We start from the raw sequence: 19,770 nt of genomic DNA, 5'->3' as shown, positions 1-19,770 counted from the left end.
CAGATGACTTAGCCTCTGTATAAAATGTAAAACCACATCTCAGCTGTAAAATGCCCAAATAATACCCATCCTACAAAACTCAAGAGTTTGAGGAATCAAAGAGAATAAAGATAGAGTGTGGAGAATTTAAATAATAAAATAACAGCCCTTATGCTTTCTAAGGAGCTTTCACATTTAGCATTTTATCATCACAAAATTTCCATGACGTTCTCACTCTTTCCCACAGTCACTGTTCCATTTTGCTTCCCACTAAGAGGTCCATTAGCCTAACCAGGGAGTAGGAGTGATTCGGTGTTACATTCACCCTCTAAGGTAAATCTGTATGCAGCTCAATCTGCTCATTTTTTCCCCCAGTTTTATTAACAATATAATAATTATTATTATTTGAATTGGTTATACATGAAGAGAGAAAAAGCCCAAATAATTCAAAAGAATGTGTAATGAAAAATCTCTCACCCTAATTACCCAAGCCCCCCTCCCATTTCTTGTATAGCCTTCAAGAAAGATTCTGTGCATATACCAACATATTTGTGCATTAATGGGATGCATTTGTTTCCAAATGGGATGGAAATTTGGATTATTAGGATCATTGGCTCACTACAGGATAGAGGTGCTATGAAAGAGTCCACAGCTTTAGCAAGAAGTCTCACATTTTTATTCCATTGAAAGACATATGTAATAATAATCTCCTTCCTCCCAGGAGAGCCATCTATGCCTTATCCTAATAGCATGCCAACCATCTCCGCTACATTTTCATTCCTTCTGTGATGATAATATCAGTGGTCGAGATGAAGTTCACATATTTGAACCCCTCTCAGAAGTCATTGCAGGAGTTGAGGTACCTGCATCACACACAGGAAGGTGCTTTGAGGTGACCCATCTTCTTAGCCTTGTGGTTACTGTGGAGGGATCTGTTATGGTTACTGCTCCTCCCAAGGGTTGCCTTGTGATCGCTACTGGAATTGCCCAAAGGGAGAATGTAGCTCTGGGCTTGAATTCCCAGGACATGACTAAGACAGGAGAAAGAGAAAATCACCAATCATTTGGAAGATAGTAGATCCTGAAATTCATACAGTAAAACCAGGAGGATAATCTCAATAGAAAACTGTCTTGTTCATCTCCTCCTTCGTCCTCCCTCCTTCATCCGGTGCTCCCTCAGAACTCAGGAGGAGGCCCAGCTGGGGGTGGCTGGCAGGATTTTCTCTAGGGTGGCTCTTTCCAGAAGATTAAGAGCAGCCCCATGAGTGGGTGGGCCAAGAGGCTTTGAGGTTTAGAAAAGAAAGAGTGTCAACGCCCTGCTCATGTTACTGGGAAGATTGAGAGCAGACAGACCGTCCAAGGGAGCAGCAGTTGACCCTTAAGACAGCACCTCCCAGAGTGGCCATCTCTCAGTATGGTCACCACCTAGAGTCTAGTTCTCGGCTCTGCTGGTCTAGAGATTTGATCTTGTCAGTGCACATAGGAAGCAGTCAGACTGGGGCCGCATGGTCAGATTCAAAGGAAACAGATAAAACAAAAATTAAAACTTGGCAATGGAACCAAATTATAATTAGAAGTTGCTTAGTGAGTCTGGGGCCAAAGCAAGATATATTTGTTGGATGGTCTCAGTGGCCTGTGGTCATGAAACAGGGTATCTTCTCCCTAGACAATACCAAAAACACAGTGACAAATTCTTATTTATCTAACAAGCACTTAGAATTGTGCCTGACACGTAGGAAGTTATTTAGTCTTTGTAATAGATAAAGGATAATTATCCTTATTTTACAGATGGAGAAACTGAGGCTTAGAGGCATTTAGTAACTTCTCAAGTCACACAGGTGGTACGTGATGGTCAGGATTCAAACTCTGGCTGACTGCTCCTGAGTGCCACTCTTAACCCCTAGACTTGCTGGCCCTAGACATTTGCCCTTTCTTGTGCTGGCTGGCTGCCTCCCTCCTTCTAAAATGTACATTACAGGACAGCTGATAAGGAGCTCAGAGGTACTCCTCTGCCACCTATTGACAGGTTATCTGTTCTGGGATCCTTCTCCAGGTGGCCACCTATAATTTCATTAGCAAAGGAAAAGCTGGGTGAGCAAGTGCAATTTTAGCCTGCCCAGTGTTTGTTCTGTCCCGGTGCTGTTTCGTGCATACTATGCTGCCTCCTGGTGCAAGTTCCATGTAATACAGGAGACTCAAAATCTTAGCCTGCTTTTCTGACCTTTTATTGCTGACATCTCTTCTTTTATTTCCCACCCTGGGATGCTCTAGATGGGGAAAGGACAGTCCTTTGGGGACTGAGAGGTGGGAGAGGCCTCTTACACTGAAAGAGGCCCGTGATCTTTCTGCTCTGTGCCTCTGGAAAAATCCATGCCATAATCTATATAATGTTAGATCTTAAAATACCCTTAGACTTGGTCCTACCCTCACACTTTACACATGAGAAAACTGAAGGGTTGTAGCTACCTAACTAGGGGGTCTAAGCAGATTTTCAGTAATTTGAGGATGTAACTAGACCGTTAGCCAGCCCTGGTGGTCTAGTGGTTAAGATTTGGAGCTCTCACCACTGTGGCTTGGGTTGTTTCCCAGTCAGGGAACCACACCCACCCATGTGTCGGTTGTCATACTGGGGCAGCTGTGTGTTGCTGTGATGCTATGCAAGCTGTGCCACTAGTATTTCATATACGAGCAGAGTCCCATGGTGGACAGGTTTCAGCAGAGCTTCCAGACTAGGATGGACTTGGCCACTCACTTCCAAAAAGATTGGCCATGGAAACCCTATGAATAGCAGGAGAGCATCGTCTGATAGAGCGCAGGAAGGTGAGAGGTTGGTGCATAAAGACTGGGCAGGGTTCCACTCTGCTGTACACGGGTCAGTAGAAGTTGGAATCCACTTGATGACGCTAACAACCTAGAGCATTGTCACTTAGAGCCTAAATGATTCCACATGTAAGGATGTAGAAAGACATGTGACGATTGCTAGTGGTCTTGGAAGGTGGAGCTTTTTACTAAGTCTATTTAACACTGTACATGTACCACACACTGTGAAAGGCAAGGGGGGTCTGGAGACTTATCTTTATGATATGAAGAATTGTTCTTTGAGGGGCAAATCAACAACATGGACCTCCTAACATGCTCTCCCAAACTTCATGTTCATTCACTGATTTTCTTTGCTTTCAGCTGTTCTTGGAGTACACAATTTGCTCAACAATCCAAAGTTTGATGAAGAAACGGCCAACAGTAAAGGTGGCAAAGGGCCTGTGAGAAGTAAGTTGACGTGGAATCTGTAGTTCTGTGAAACTTAGGAGCCTCCAGGTTTTGCTGGTAGGAGAGAGGCCTGTTGACTGTGCCTCCTGGTGAATCCAGACTGTCTTGCAGGCTTCGAAGATGGGTTTTATCAGTTCACCAAGGATCACTGGGATGTGAGCAATCAAACCAGAGTAGAGTAGCTGAGTGGGAGCCCTGCCTGGCAATGTAACTAGTACCAATCAGTGTGTTTTGCCCAGAAGACACTCTCTTGGTAGTTCTGTTCAGTCAAAAGATAAAATTTCTGATTAAAAGGTTGCATAGTCAGCACAGAACGCAAACAGAGATTCATGTTCCTAACAGTGTTTTAATCAATATTGTATCTTAGATAAGTTCCATTCTCTATTTGACTATCTTTTTGTCTCCATAATGGATGCTTATCTTTAGGATTTGAATCCCCATTTCCTCTAGAGGGCACAAAAGACACACTGGCATGGACTTGCTGGCACAGAAAGTTCCAGATTACTATCTTCTTTGTCAACATTTCCTGGAGAAGTGTACAGTTCATTAGACTCTCTCAGTCATTCATCATCATCTACTAAATACCTACTATGTGTCAAGAATATTCTAGGCTTAGGTACAAAGATAAAAGATGATCCCTGCCCAAAGGAACTTATTTATCCGTGATAGGGATGGACTAATAATCAGGTAATTTCGGTACAGTGTAATCCAGATCACAACTTTTCTAAGGTTAATTATGTTTTATTCTCTTTGACGGAGATTTTGGAGATGCTTTCTAGTCTCAGCAACGTATTTATAAACCATCATTTATACTGGGTAATTTACCCAGACAATAAGCAACATTCCTTTTATTTTCTTTCTGGTTGCTTATGTGTGCAGATGAAAAATGTTCATTCTTTTTAACTTTAGTATCAAAGGGTAACATTCTGACAACATGTTTGCTATTAAAAGTCTGGTGCATAACTTTCTAGGCTTTTATACATACACATACATATCATTAACTTTTTTTTCAGGCCTTGGTTTTTTAGAGCAGTTTTAGGTTCACAGCAAAATTGAGAGGAAGGCACAGAGATATCCCATATACCTCCTGCCCCTCCCCAGGATAGCCTCCCCCATTATCAACATCTTAGAGCAGAGTGATATGTATGTTAGAATAGATGAACCTACATTGACACATTATTATCATCCTAAGTACATAGTTTACATTAGGGTTCATTCTTGGTGTTGCACATTCTATGGGTTTGGACAAACGTATAATGACGTGTATCCACCATTATAGTATCATGCAGAGTAGTTTCACTGCCCTAAAATTCCTCTGCGCTCTGCCTCTTCATCTCCCTTTCCCCCTCTAACTACTAATCTTTTTACTATCTCCATAGTTTTGGCTTTTCCGGAATGTCTTATATTGGAATCATATAGTATATAGCCTATTCAGACTGGCTTCTTTCACTTAGTAATATGCATTTAAGTTTCCTCTATGTCTTTTCATGGCTTGATAGCTCATTTCTTTTTAGTGCTGAATAATATTCCATTAACTGGATCTACCACAGTTTATTTTATCCCTTCACCTACTAAAGGACATCTTGGTTGCTTCCAAGTTTTGGCAGTTATGAACAAAGCTGCTATAAACATAATATGCAGATTTTTGTGTGGACATAGGTTTTCAACTCCTTTGAGTAAATACCAAGGAATGTGACTACTGATCATATGGTAAGAGTATGTTTAGATTTGTAAGAAATTGCCAAACTGTCTTCCAAAGTGGCTGTACCATCTTGCATTCCCACTAGCATGTTCTTCCACATCCTTTGCCAGCATTTGCTTTTGTCAGTGTTCCAGATTTTGGTCAATCTAATAGGTGTATAGTGGTATCTCATTGTTTTAATTTGCATTTCCATGATGACATATGATGTGGATCATCTTTTCATGTTTATTTGCCATCTGTATATCTTCTTTGGTGAAGTGTTTAAGGTCTTTGACCCATTTTTTTTAATCAGGTTGTTTTCTTATTGTTGCGTTTTAAGAGTTCTTTGTATATTTTGGATAACAATCCTTTATCAGATGTGTCTTTTACAAGTATTTTCTCCCAATCTGTGGCTCATTTCCCCATTCTCTGGCCAGTATCTTTCACAGAGTAGAAACTTATAATTTTAATGAAGTCCAGCCTATCAGTTCTTTCTTTCATGGATCACACTTTTGGTGTTGTATCTAAAAATTCATCACCTAACCCAAGGACACCTACATTTTCTCCTCTGTTCTCTTCCAGGAGTTTTACAGTTTTACATTTTACATTTAGGTCTGTGATCCATTTTGAGTTAATTTTTGTAAAGGTGTAAGGTCTGTGTCTAAATTCGTTTTTTTGCTTGTGGATGTCTAGTTGTTCCAGCACTGTTTGTTGAAAAGACTATCTTCAGTGTATTGCCCTTGCTCATTTGTCAAGGGTCAGTTGACTGTATTTGTGTGGATCTATTTCTGGGCTCTCTATTCTGTTCCATTGATTTATTCGTATACTCTTCCACCAATACCATGCTATCTTGATTACTGTAGCTTTATAGTAAATCTTGAAGTCAGATAGTGTCAATTCTCCAACTTTGTTCTTCTCTTTCAATATTTTGTTAGCTATTCTGGGTATTTTGCCTCTTGATATAAACTTTACAATCAGTTTGTTGGTATCTACAAAAAACTTTCTGGGATGTTTCTTTTAAGTTTTTTTTTTTAATTCTTCTGTATTTTTTATTATTGTTATTATTTTTTTTTTGAGGAAGATTAGCCCTTGAGCTAACTGCTGCCAATCCTCCTCTTTTCACTGAGGAAGACTGGCCCTGAGCTAACATCCATACCCATCTTCCTCTACTTTATATGTGGGATGCCTACCACAGCATGGTGTGCCAAGTTGTGCCATGTTCCCACCCGGGATCTGAACTGGCGAACCCCAGGCTGCCAAAGGGGAATGTGCGCACTTAACCGCTGCACCACCGGGCTGGCCCCTCATTTTTTATCTTAGAGTTTAATTACTCTACACTTTTTAGTTGAGTGACAGAAATTCTTCCAATCATATAACTTGTTCATTTTTAATTGGGTTGTCTTATTGATTTGTAGGAGCTCTGTGTATATTGAGATATTAACTCTTTATATGTAATATATGTTGCAAACATTTTCTGTTAAGTCCTTTTGAGAATCCTTCCATTCTTCTTTTCCATTCCTTTCTCTTCACATACCTTCCTCCAAACTAAAGCTCCAAAATGGAAATCAGAGGAGAGTGGCATATGGTCAAGAAGCCAGAGGAGTATTAGGGTTTGGAAAACTAAGAGGCTCATCATTTCTTTTTGGCATCTCACATCCTGTGGTTTGGTTATTATAGTCTGTAAGAGGTCCATAGGGAGCAGCAATACCTGCCCATAGATGTTCTTTTCAGGGTTTGATTTTGCTGTAGGGCCTCCTCCATACAGTCTCAGCCACTGAGACTTCCCACTGCGGTTGAGAAACATCAACCTTTAAAACTGTAATTCAGAGCCATACCATTCCCGTGATTGCTTAGTTGAGAAGTTTACTGTCGTTGATATCAGAGTATTATTGGAATCAGAGCATATCACTTTGGAGGAAATCATCTCTGATTTTGACAGGAGAGCCCTTACATTTTCTTTTTAAAATTAAAACTTGTGTCTCAGATGTGGTCAAAGGTGAAAAGGTCAAGCCTGTATTTGAGGAACCACCCAACCCCACAAATGTGGAAGTAAGTCTGCAGCAGATGAAAGCCAATGATCCCAGCCTACAAGAAGTCAACCTCAACAACATTAAGGTATTTCATTATGATTGTTGTCAGTCACTTGATTTAGCATGAGTTCAGAAAACTTAACGGAGATGATTGATTACCTGCTTTCACACCTGTTTACAATCCTTTGCATCACTGATTTTGAGGCGAGATATCCTACTCAAAAGAAAAAGTGGGTTTGGGCTGGCCCAGTGGCATAGCAGTTGGGTTCACATGCTCCACTTTGGTGGCCCAGGGTCTGCAGGTTCAGATCCAAGGCATGGACCTGCACACCACTCATCAAGCCATCCTGTGGTGGCATCCCACATACAGAATAGAGGAAGATTGGCATGAATGTTAGTTCAGGGCCAATCTTCCTCACCAAAAATAAGGAAGAAAGAAAAAGAAAAAGTAGATTTAGGGGCTGGCCTGGCGGCACAGCAGTTAAGTTCGCACATTCCACTTCAGCAGCCCGTGGTTCACCTGTTCGGATCCCGGGTGCAGACATGGCACCACTTGGCAAGCCATGCTGTGGTAGGTGTCCCACATATAAAGTGGAGGAAGATGGGCATGGATGTTAGCTCAGTGCCAGTCTTCCTCAGCAAAAAGAGGATTGGCAGTAGATGTTAGCTCAGGGCTAATCTTCCTCAAAAAAAGAAAAAAGAAAAAGTAGGTTTAAAAACAGAGTGATTTTTAGAATTCTTTGAAAAGAATCACAGCACTTGTGTTAAACATAGTGTATTAGTTATCTATTGGTATATTATTGATATCTATAGATATTGATATCTATCTATCAAATGACTCCAAAACTTAGGGACTTAAAAACAAGAAACGTTTGTTATTTGTCACAGTTTCTGTGTGTCAGGAATTGGGAAGGGACTTAGCTGGGTAGTTGTGGCTGTCTGTCAGATGAGGCTGTAGTAAAGCTGTCAGCCAGAGCTGCAGTCATCTGAAAGCTTGAGTGGGGCAGGAGGATCCACTTCCAAGACAGCACATCATGTGGCTGTTGGCAGGAAGCCTCGATTTCTCACCACATGGGCCTCTCCAGAGGGCTGCCTGAGTGTCCTCACATCACCAGAGCTGGCTTCCCCCAGAGCGAGTGATTGAAGAGAAAAAGAGAGCAAGCAGAAACCCACAATGCCTTTTATGACCTATTCTCTGAAGTCACACATTGTCACTTCCACTTTATTCTATTTGGCAGTAAGTCATATCACTCTCAAAGGGACAGGAAATAAGTGTGTGTGTGTGTGTGTGTGAGAGAGAGAGAGAGAGAAGACACATTGCCTGACATCTATTTTGTTCATTCTTGTTGGAACAATTTCTAGCATTTAATAATAATAACTGACTTTTATTGAGTACTCGCTACATCTTTTGTTAAGTACTTGATATTCATTCTCTCATTTAAGCCTTAGTGGAACTTAAAGAGGTTAAGTTGTCTGTGGTCACAGAGCTAGTCTGTAGCACATCTAGGACCCACATCAATCTCTAGCTGTACCCCATATCGTCTCCCTCCCGAGTGGTCAGTACTGTGCTAAGTGCTGTAGAAGAGGGAGTAAGATTCATTTGGTCTTTATTCTAAAGAACTCGTATTAGGAGAAAAACACTAAACAAATAATTATAACATCATTTGGTAAACCCCCAAAAGTCATGGAATTGTGAGTAAGGAAAATTTTGATCCTGCCTAGGAGAACCAGTAAACAAAGGAGGTGATATTTCAGCTGGGTCTTAAAAGATAAGTAGGAATTAGAGAAAAGTACAAAGGAATTTCCAGGCAAGGGGAAAAGTGTATCTCAAGGTATGGAGGAGAGAAAGACCACGGTGTAGTAAAGGAATAGTGGGTAGGTTAGTCTGGCTACGATAAAGAGAATGCTGGAGAACAAGAGGGAAGTAGGGTATGTGCATAATTTCTTGGTCAGGGTGAATAGAAAGGTGAGGCCAGAATGTCACATTGTGTTAGACTCCTTCACTGGACACTAAGTGGTGCTATTGGCTAGGGTGGCATGGTTGCTGGAGGATGGGTGCTGAATGTCTCTTGGAGGGGATGTCATATCATTAGCCATCTAAACAGATAAAGTATTTCAAAGCTGTGGGTCTTCAGCCTGGGGTGGGGGCACTGCAGAATGCTTCGTCAACTCTCTGTGTCTTCCTGGTCTTAGAGCATTCCAATTCCGACCCTGAAGGAGTTTGCGAAGGCTCTGGAAACCAACACTCACGTAAAGAAGTTCAGCCTGGCTGCAACCCGCAGCAACGACCCTGTGGCCGTCGTGAGTAAAATTCTTAGAAATATAGCATGAAAATATTTAATGCATTAGCATCTATTCCTAATTTGTTTTATCAATTAATAATTTTTAGATCTGGTAAATTCGTTTTCTACACAGTTAATCAACAAAATTAGTTATAATGGGTCAGTGGAACAGAACCCAACTGCCAAGCACTTTGAATTAACTGGAATTTTGTTAGCTCTACACTTTTAGGAGAAAGAAACAATATTAGATTAGGCATTTAGCTAAATAAATATTTAGATTTTGTTCTGCGCTTAGTACAAGTTTCCTAAAACTTTTGCATCTACCGTAACATTCTGTCACAATGTGTTTTATAAAACCCCCAAATCCTACAGAAACTCAGCACATATAAAAATATTAAAGCATATTTCATTTTAATCTTTGAAATGGATTAACGTTTCAAAATATTTTAATGACCAAATCTTGAAACATTTTTTGTTTGACACTGTTAACCAGAATATGAAAAAAATAACCAACCCAAAGCTCTGTTCCTTCTATGCCTTTTAGATAATTCAGCTAAATAAGGAAGCCCATTGACCCATTAATACTACTACCGTCACCAGCATCAGTGTCAGTGTTACTCCTCCTATTAATAGCTAACATTTCTTGAGCAGTTAGTAAATGCCGTCACTGATCCCTGTGCTTTACACACCTCATCTCACCTAATCCTCACTATAATACTATGAGGCGTGTACTATTACTGGTTCCCACTTTAACAAATTAGCATTCTGAGGCTCAGAGAGGTTAATTAACTTTTCCAAGGTAAGCAGCAGAGCCAGGATTCACCACCAGGTCTTTCTGATTCCAGGTATGCTATATTTGCACACAGTGACTCACTGTCATACATTTGCTAAAATATGTCAGTTATCAGGAGCCTGAGCATCAACCTGTTGTTCTGCAGCATCTCATGCTCAGCCCTTGAGTCAAGCTAGCAAAACAAAAGTTTTCTTGACTTGATGATATGATTTAAAGTAAGATGTCTTTGGAAGATCTAATATACCATTAAAAACAGACAACATGATGGGGCTGGCCTGGTGGCCCAGCAGTTAAGTTCGCATGTTCCTCTTCGGCGGCCTGGGGTTCGCCAGTTTGGATCCCACGTGTAGACCTACGTACCACTTATGTGGTAGGCGTCCCACGTATAAAGGAGAGGAAGATGGGCATGGATGTTAGCTCAAGGCCAGTCTTCCTCAGCAAAAAGAGGAGGATTGGTGGCAGATGTTAGCTCAGGGCTAATCTTCCTCAAAAAATAAAAACAAAACAAAAAAACAGACAACATGAAGATCATGACTAACTATTACAGTGCTGGCACAGAGATGTTTGAAGAATACTTGTTGAATGAATGAATGTGCCCTCCAGCCTCTCAGCAATAGAGAGTATTTCCATGATGACAATAGTAAATTTGAAATAAGCACTCATGTAAAACAGGGACTAAGCTACAAAATTGATGTTTTCACCAACAATTATTACATATCTAAATTTGTAGGTTGAAAGCAGTTTTGAATTTGAAACCTATCATTAAAATAGAGAAAGAGCAGGACCAGATCATTGGTAATGTGAAATTAGCAATTTAAACATTCTTATCTGTATGTATATGATTTTTTATAATCCCTGCCTTTTAGTAGATTTGTTTTCAATAAAGCAAAAATATTCACAATACCTTTTGTATATAAGTGACTAAAGGGATGGCTAAAGAAATGATTTGTCACTCCTATTTAATATGTTATTTACAGTAAAATGGCAGGAATAGGAATTGTCCATTATTGATACTACTAGTAAATAATCTACGGTCTACTCTAGGTCAAATAGATAACTTGCTAAGTGAATTAAATAAATTCCAAATATAATAATCTCTTTGATACTGTTTTTAATGTGACTGTGTTTTTAATTTACTGTGTGCTGAATGCATAACATGTGACAAGCACACCATGCCATACTATCCTTAAGGATGTGAAGAGAAAAGTTTCTTTTGGCCTCATGCCTACGTGGTCCAGCGCTCACCTAGCTGCCCCCAGATGGTTCCCCTTTCACTATGCCATTGTCAGGAAAGAACCTTTCTGTAGGTTGAAAATGGGTTCATTACCCCTCACATAATAGAGATCTTCAGTCTGTATTTATGGCTGAATGACTCACTTTTGCAAAGTAAATATCAGCATTAAAGCAAAGAGCTTCAAAACTCTTCTATTTAAGGTTCCGAAACAGATTCAACTAGCCTGCTTGTGGGATATGGTAAATGTGGACAAGCTATATGTATGTGAGATGGCATTATTCCCATTTTACAGATGAGGCAACTGAGGCTCAGAGAGGTAACTTAACTAAGATTACAGTACAGCATGTAGCCTAGCCAGGAAGCAAATTGAAATGACCTGTAATCAAGTTGAGTTCATCATGTCCCAAGCACTTCCATATAACCACATCTATGGCAGTGACTATTAATGGCACTTACCCCCACTGAATGCCAATGTAGAAAAAAGGCCCAAATATGTAAAAAAAAAAATGCTATCGTTATTAGCAGTCATGCCACATAAAAGTCAAGAGTTTAGGACAGCAGTGTCCAATAGAAATAAAATGAGAGTCACAAATGTAAGCCACGTGTATAATTTTTTAAATTATTATTATTTTTTTTTTTTGAGGAAGATTAGCCCTGGGCTAACTGCTGCCAATCCTCATTTTTTGCTGAGGAAGACTGGCCCTGACCTGACATCCATGCCCATCTTCCTCTGCTTTATACGTGGGATGCCTACCACAGCATGGCATGGCATGCCATGTCCACACCCAGGATCCAAACCAGCAAACCCCACGCCACCGAAGCAGAACATGCAAATTTAACTGCTGCGCCACTGGGCTGGCCCAAGCCACATGTATAATTTTAAATTTTCTAATAGCTGCGTTAAAAAACAAAAAGAAATAGGTGAAATTAAGTTGAATACTTTATTTAAACCAATACATCCAAAATATTATCATTTCAAAATGTAATTTGAAAGTGTCATGAGGTATTTTCATTATCTTTTTTTGAACTACGTCTTTGAAATCCCGTGTGCATGTTACATTTCCAGCACGTCTCAATTCAGACTGGCCATTTTTCAAGGGCTCAATAGCCGCATGTCTCTTGTGACTACCATTCCAATAGCACAGGTCTAGACACTGCAGGAAACTGCACTTCCATACAATACTGTAAAGTACAGAAAGCAAAACCTTCTCTTTAAAAATGTATTTCTACTCTGATTATTTATATAACAGTTAAGAAATCTAGTCTTTGTTTTACTAGTGTTGTTATCCCCTGCACATGTAATAGATGCTTAAATATTTGCTGAACTGAAATGAACTTGGGCCGACAGCCCAGGGTTATGTTTGGCTGGGTCTCCCCTGTTTTGTTCAGTATGAGAAAAGTGTTTTCTCAAGTTTAAAAGAAATTGGCAAGGTCCTGGCTACTTGCCAGGAGGTCCTGCAATTTTTTTATAAAGGCCTAATTGCTCTGACATTTTGCTATTCTAATAATGAAAGTAAGTCGCGAAGCTTGAAACGTCCGTAAGGAAAGGCCCGATGCATCCCCTTCTGGTGCTCTAATTAAAATGTGTACATTTAATTCTAATTAAAGACCTAGCACTGAAGAAATGCACTGTAATTTACATGGTGTACAATAATGTCAGTCCAAATCTTTGAGCTTTCTGTGTAGTTCAAGCAACTGCTTGACTAATACACAGGATTATTCTAGTCCAGTGGTTCTCAACTCAGGGGAGAGTTTGCCCTCCAGGGGACATTTGGCAGTGTCTGGAGATGTTTTTGGTTGTCATGACTGAGAGGGGTACTACTGGCATTTAGTGGGGCTCACAGGCTGCTAAACCTTCTACAACACACAGGGCAACCTCCCACAGCAGAGAATGCTCCGGCCTCAAATGGCGCTAAGGTTGCAAAGCCCTGTTCTTGTTCCCAGTTGGATTCCTTCTCCTCTTCCTTCTTCTTTCCTTCCTCCTTATTGTGTTTCCACCACAAACACAATGGAAATAGTTTAGAAGTTCCTCATTCTCTTGCCCAGAGCAATCACTATTGGCGGTTTGTTATTCATTCTTTTGGGTGTTGTCTTTCTGACTTTAATTAAAGTGGCTGTCAATCCTGGCCGAACATTAGTCACCTAGAGAGCTTTTCAAAAATGCAGCTGTCCAGGCCACAGCCCGAGATTCTGATTTAACTCACCTTGGGTGGGGCCCAACCATTAGTATATTTGTGAAGGCTCCCAGGTCATTCTAATATGTAACCAGGGTAGAAAAACACTAATATGCACGCAATTTAATTTTTAATTTAGTGTCTTAGATAGTTTTTGATTCTCCATTAGAAAAGATAAGCGCAGTTCTGTGCTCACGCTACTTTCTATCTGTCCTTCTCCTACCCCCAAGTTGTAGTTATTTTGTGATTTTCACACATTTGAGAGTTATACATTTTATGTCATTATATTCTATGTTATGTATATAGATTGAGTTCAAAAAATTAAAACTTAGCACCAGCATTTACAATTATCTGGCTCTATGAGTACATAAATCTCTCTCCTCAGGGACTTTAAGGTCTAGTGACTAATGCTGGTCGGATTCTTGTTCCCTTGTAAGTAACTTATTTTTTCTTGCCAGAAACTTTTAGGACCCTCTCTTTTCCCTTGGAGTTGTAAAATTTCACTTGTGTGTGCCCACTTATGAGTCTTTTTTATTCATTCCACTGAGCATCCAGTAGATTCTTTCAGATAAAGACTTGCAGCTTTCTTTAACTCGGGGAAATTTTTCCCTATTATTTTATAGTTTCTTCCTTTCTGTTGTCTTTTTGTTGTTGTCCCCCAGAAACTCTCTTAGATGAATGTTGAACTTCTGTATCTTTCCTCCATATTTCTTAACATTTCTCTCATATTTTTATCTCATTGACGCTTAACTCTACATTCTTGGAAATATGCTCAGGTTTCTCTTCTAACTCACCAACTTGGTCTTCAGCCATGCTCATTTTAGAATTCTGGGTGTCCGTCACTTTTTTTTATTTCACTGTAATGTTTTAAATGTTCAAAACGTTTTCTATTTTTAGTTTTTTGGTGTGGGAGATTCTCCCTGAGCTAACATCTATTGCCAAGCTTCCTCTTTTTGCTTGAGGAAGATTGTCGTAAACTAACGTCTGTGCCAATCTTCCTCTATTTTATGTGGCATGCTGCTGCGGCATGGCTTGATGAGCGGTGTGTAGGCCCTCGCCCGAGATCCGAACCTGCAAACCCTGGGCCGACGAAGTGGGGTGTGCAAACTTAACCACTACGCCACCGGGCCAGCCCCTCAAAATGTTTTCCCGTTCTTATTCTTTTTTTTGTTCATAATAGTACTTATTTTATGAATACAATGTCTTTTATTTCTTTTTCCATCTTTTTTTGGAGGGGGGAGGGTGGGAAGGAGAATTACAGGTAGAATTTTTCCATTTGTTTCTGTTCCCTCTATGGCATGTAGTTCTGTTTGGTCCACTCAGCTTTTGTCTGTCATGATACCAGTTTTCCTAGATGTCTGGCCATCACTGGTTGCCCGTTCCTATTTCTGACTAGAGAACAAGGTTGGTTTGTGTAAACCAGGATCATTTCCTCTGCAGTTCTGTAGGTCTGTTTCTCCAACAGTCCTCTCCCTCAAAAGGGAGGCCCCTTTATGTTTCTCCATTTGTCCCCATCTGACAGGCCATATATTTTATTTATTAACTACTGACTCTGCCCTCCTGTTCAAATATAATCTCCCTAGGACAGGAAATTCTGTTTTCTCTGCTGCTGGCACACAGTAGAAGCCCAATAATTAGTCTTTTTTGAATGAGTGAATAAATGAAAGAATGAGGGCTTTTGTAAGCAGGCACGTGAGTTGACCTGCAGCCTTCCCGGTAGCATGTGTGTGAGGAGCTGGCCGGCAGCCTGGGAGTCCCGGCGATGCTCCTGTTAGGAAGGCTTTCCTCTGTGGGGAACATTTCAGCAGATTTCATTCCTGGGCGTGAGATTTCATTCCTGGGCGTGGCTGCCTCTCCTCTCCTTTCTTGCTCACTGTATCTGGTGGATGGTCCAGAGGTGCCTCCGTTTCTGCACTGCTTCTCTCTCAGGTCCTAGCATCCTCGCAAGAGGCTCCTCCTGGGAGATCTTCCATTGATCATTGTGCCCGCAGTTGCTGTTTTCTGAGGAAGCCGCAGGGCGGGGCGGGGTGCTCTCCATCTGCTCTAGCTCTTCCATCTGTTCCTCAGGCCGTTCTTTAATGAAATGCCTCAATTGGGACTTACCTTTGGCATCTCAGGCAACTTTGTGCTAATTTCTCCACCAATCTTTCTATTTTCTGCACTTTAGCAATTCTTCAGGATAATGGCCCTCCTTTTCTGTTTCCTTGCACTCTGAGAGTTCCAGTCACTTAAAAATTCTATCTTTTCTTCATGAAGTGGGAAACTCGGGGAGCAAGGGGAGCGGGCCGGTACCTGCGTGCAGTCTGCGATCTTGAACTGGGAGTCTGCAGTGGGTTTGCCACTCTGAGTGCATGATGTTCCAAAGGTGTCTTTGAGGAATTCTGATTTATAAATGACCTGAAATTATATGACTAGATCAGTAATGCCCAATGCTCATCACTGGTAGTTTTTTTATCCATTCATAGTAAAAGGGACAAAATAAAATAATTCTGAGATTATGTCCTTTCTACATTTTTCCTAATGTTAAGATGCCTTTTCTCAAAAAAAAAAAATTGACAGTGATAACAGATGATAGTGGGGTTTGTTTAAATGTCCTTATGTAACAAAACAAAGTTGGTCATCCTATGTCAGGATCTTTTTTTTTTTTTTTTCAGTTTTGCAGGTATGTCAATTCTTAAGTCTAGGCTGCTGGACTAAACTATTTTTATTGCAGTTTTAAATTATTTATCTTTGTTACTTGGAGGTGAAAGTGTGATTCAACTAAGGTTTTCTTAAGTACTGTAAAAGATATCTAATTAATTTGGTTGTAGGGAGTTCAGTAAATAAAGCTTTAGAAACCCTAATGGTTCTTTCTTTTTTTTGCATAATAAGGCTTTTGCAGATATGTTGAAAGTAAACAAGACCTTGAAAAGTCTAAACATAGAATCCAATTTTATCACTGGAACGGGGATCCTGGCCCTGGTAGAGGCACTGAGAGAAAATGACACCTTGACAGAGATCAAGATCGACAACCAGGTGAGCTGACTTACAGGGTACATGTGAAAGCCGGGATGCCGCAATGGAGTGAGTTAAAAGACAATGTTCTATGATTCGATTTGATGCTCTGGCTTTCCTGTATATTATACCAGCTTCTGGCCTGTGGAGGCTGTGGGGAGAGCATGTTAATAATTACACAGTGCACAGTGGGGCAGCCTGAGACAGAGAAAGCCAGCGTTCCACAGCCCTGGGCTAGTCAGGCACCAGAGGAGAAGGAGAGGAGAGGTGGGGCCAGAGGGGTTGACAGGTGCGTTGTTCAGCCATCATCACTGTTGCCTCTTAGCAGGAATCTCAGCACAGTCCTGTCCCAGCCTTGCTGTGGCCTCTCATTGGGACTGTGGCTACAAGGAGAAAGCACGGTGGCCATGCCCAGAGACAGATTCCTTGTCTGTGTGCAGGCTGCCAGAGCCTAAAGAAAGAGCAGGCCCAGGCTCCTGCAGTGTGATGCTGGCCACATGGTGTATTTCAAAGAATCCAGTTCTAGAAGATGGTCTGGCTTAGAGTAGCAGGCCACATCCACAGTACCATCACAACCTCAGCTCTGTTGCTGCGTTTCTCTGGTTCCCATCAATGGCCAAAGCAAGCTGCTTTTCCCTGGAGCCGCTACCTACTGTACTTCTTTTTCCCAGCATCAGCCTGCAGTGCCTTTGGAATTGCTCTGCTGGCTTCAGCTGGCTCCTGCCCACAGACAGCAAGTCTCAGTTCTCAGCATCATGCTGTGCCCTGCCCCTTTGACTACAGGGAATTGTCTGCAGTGGGAGTCAGTGAATCTGAGGGGTCTAGACACTGTATAGTAGGAAGAAAGGGCCCTAAAATGCAGCAGAAAGGGGAGAGAGCGAGGAGACATGTGCTGTGAGCATTCCCCTGTGGGCTGGTGACAGCGACAGTGGGGGAAGTGCCTGTTGAGAGTGCCCCCTGCATGTCTGGGAAATTCCTTGGTCTAGACCCTCCAAGATCTAATAAAGCCCCAGACTCCCACCCTGGACTTTTGCCTAAGCTTGGAGGTCCTCTGTTCCTGGACTCCTTCCGAGGCTTGTGGTCAGGGGAGCAGGGGGCCCCAGTGAGGAGACAGACGCTCCTTCACACACCCTCCCTAGAAGTGGGAGAGTAGAAAAATAAGCTAGGGAGAAATATGAACTGAGTGACCAGAGGTGATAACTCAGGGCTATTTATTGAATGGACTAGTTTCAGGAAGAAGTTGAGGGCCCCTAGTTAATATTTCCAGGAGATCTAAGACAGAAGTAGGTACCTTATTCCAAAATATATTTATCTTTTTGTGTTGGTTTAGGCCATAGTGAAACCCCATATCTGAAATAATATTCCAGACACTCTGTTCCTAGGTCCTTGTAAGATACCACCTAGTTAGAGTTGCCAAATAAAATACAATTAAACTTGAATTTCAGATAAACAATGAATAATTTTTTAGTATAAGTATGTCCCATGAAATATTTGGGACATACTTATACTAAAAAATTATTTATTTGTTGAAATTCAAATTCAACTGAGTGTCCTATATTTGTGTTTGCTAAAGGTAGCAACCTTATATTAGTGAATGAGCTGAAATCCTGAAAATTTAGAGTAGAACAGCTTTTTATAATTCAAGTAAAGAAGACCCTGAAATGCAAAGTCTGAACTTGCTCTCTTAAATCCCCTCTAAATCATCCTCATCAGCCCTCCGCAGTCATCTAGGAATGGATTTGTGTAATTTTTCAACTTTAGTCCCCCAGTATGCCTCTGAAATGGCTTCTCTTGTAACAAAAAAAGAGGATTAAGTTCTAGATCAACTGGAAAAATTCTTTGCTTTATTCTGAGAATGGGGAAATTCAGAGGCAAAACTTGCCTTCCATCCAAATTTTGTTCACTGACTCATAGGCTATTAGAAGTAAGCCTCAGTTTCCTCATCTGTCTAATGAAGGGTTTGAAATAAAATGATCTCTAAGAGAGTCTCGCCGGGCAGGAGAGCTGCTGAGACCAATTTAGCATCATTGCAGCAGCAGCTGCAGCAAAGTGAAGGCCTGCTGAGCACGCCTCGCTAGGGTGGGCTGCTGTGGCTGGGCTCCAGGTAAATGCGTAATGATTTCATCAGGCGCCGTGTGTGAGAAGCACAATCGGTAATACATATTAATACAACAGATGAGTAACTACTAAATAAATTCGAGTAAAGAGATTACTTTTAAAAAAAGAAGATGATCTGAAGAAATGTATGCTTAAATTTTGGTTCCTTTTTTTCTTTGTATTTAGTGACTTAAAATTAAAAAGAGAAACATATCCAAATTGTAAGAAATTTTGGTGCCCATTTGGTGCCCTGGTTTTATACAACGTATAAGAACTCAAATTTAAAAAGACTCAAGGGCCAGCTCCGTGGCTGAGTAGTTAGGGTCACGCACTCTACTTCAGTGGCCCAAGGTTTCATCAGTTCAGATCCTGGGCGTGGACATGGCACCACTCATCGGGCCATGCTGAGGCGGCATCCCACATGCCACAACTGGAAGGACCCACAACTAAAAAAATGTACAACTGTGTACCAGGGGGCTTTGGGGAGAAAAAGGAAAAAATAAAATCTTTAAATTAAAAAAAAACAAAGACTCAAGCTGAGAAAGAAAGATGCCCTATGTTATGTTACTTTGTCCTCATCTTTTATATGCCCCCTTCCCAATATAATTTTCTGCAGCTCCTCCATCCTTTATATAGCCGATAGCATGCCCATCCTGCATGTTACCCAAGTGCGGGATTCCAGATACTTGAGATTAGTGAGGGGAGGTAAGGGGACCTTTATCTCATCCTCTCAGTCAGCTGCATCCATCGTGAGCTCCTTCGGCCCTCGGATCATCAGTTTGGCCAACCCCAGGGGCATAAGCCATAGCTATGGCAGCCCGAGCTTAGCTCAGGTCTCTGTCCTTTAATACAGTCCTGCTGTTCTAAAGTGTGTCATGAGCTAGAGTTTCTCATGAAACTGTGAGGTCAGTATCTCTTACTTTTTTCCTGCCTCTCCTTTGTATAGACCTATATTGCTTATAAGGCTAATCTCTACACTGTGGATACCCAGAATTGTTATTGTCTGACTGGAAATACTACATTTTTGTTAATTTCTTGAGGAGAGACTTGTTTGACAGGTTGCTGGATGAAAAGAAAGAAGAGCAGAGTTAATAAGCCTTAGAAGTTGCCTAGGACACAAAAGTTCCTCCATAAACTTTTCTCCTTCATCTACTCAAGACTTAAAATTTCCAAATTTAAAAGGCATATTTTTAAAATACATATCATAAAGTATTCAGAACAGCATGGTACTGGCACAGA

At 41.0% G+C, this 19,770-nt stretch overlaps 1 protein-coding gene across 4 annotated transcripts in view; it reads left to right on the top strand.

Annotated features, from left to right (window-relative positions):
* TMOD2 (tropomodulin 2) overlaps positions 1-19,770 on the top strand; it is a 49,670-nt gene that overhangs the window by 17,930 nt on the left and 11,970 nt on the right. For all 4 annotated transcript variants that reach the window (XM_023617385.2, XM_023617377.2, XM_023617396.2 and 1 more), the window contains exons 5-8: positions 3,160-3,246; positions 6,912-7,042; positions 9,151-9,258; positions 16,312-16,455. In XM_023617385.2, the coding sequence (XP_023473153.1) occupies positions 3,160-3,246; positions 6,912-7,042; positions 9,151-9,258; positions 16,312-16,455 (470 nt within the window). The remainder of the gene's footprint in view (positions 1-3,159; positions 3,247-6,911; positions 7,043-9,150; positions 9,259-16,311; positions 16,456-19,770) is intronic.

The sequence above is a fragment of the Equus caballus genome, chromosome 1 (assembly GCF_041296265.1).
Source record: "Equus caballus isolate H_3958 breed thoroughbred chromosome 1, TB-T2T, whole genome shotgun sequence".
Classification (NCBI taxonomy): domain Eukaryota; kingdom Metazoa; phylum Chordata; class Mammalia; order Perissodactyla; family Equidae; genus Equus; species Equus caballus.
The sequence above is the reverse complement of the archived record's forward strand: the minus strand, read 5'-3'. Positions and strand labels throughout refer to the sequence as shown.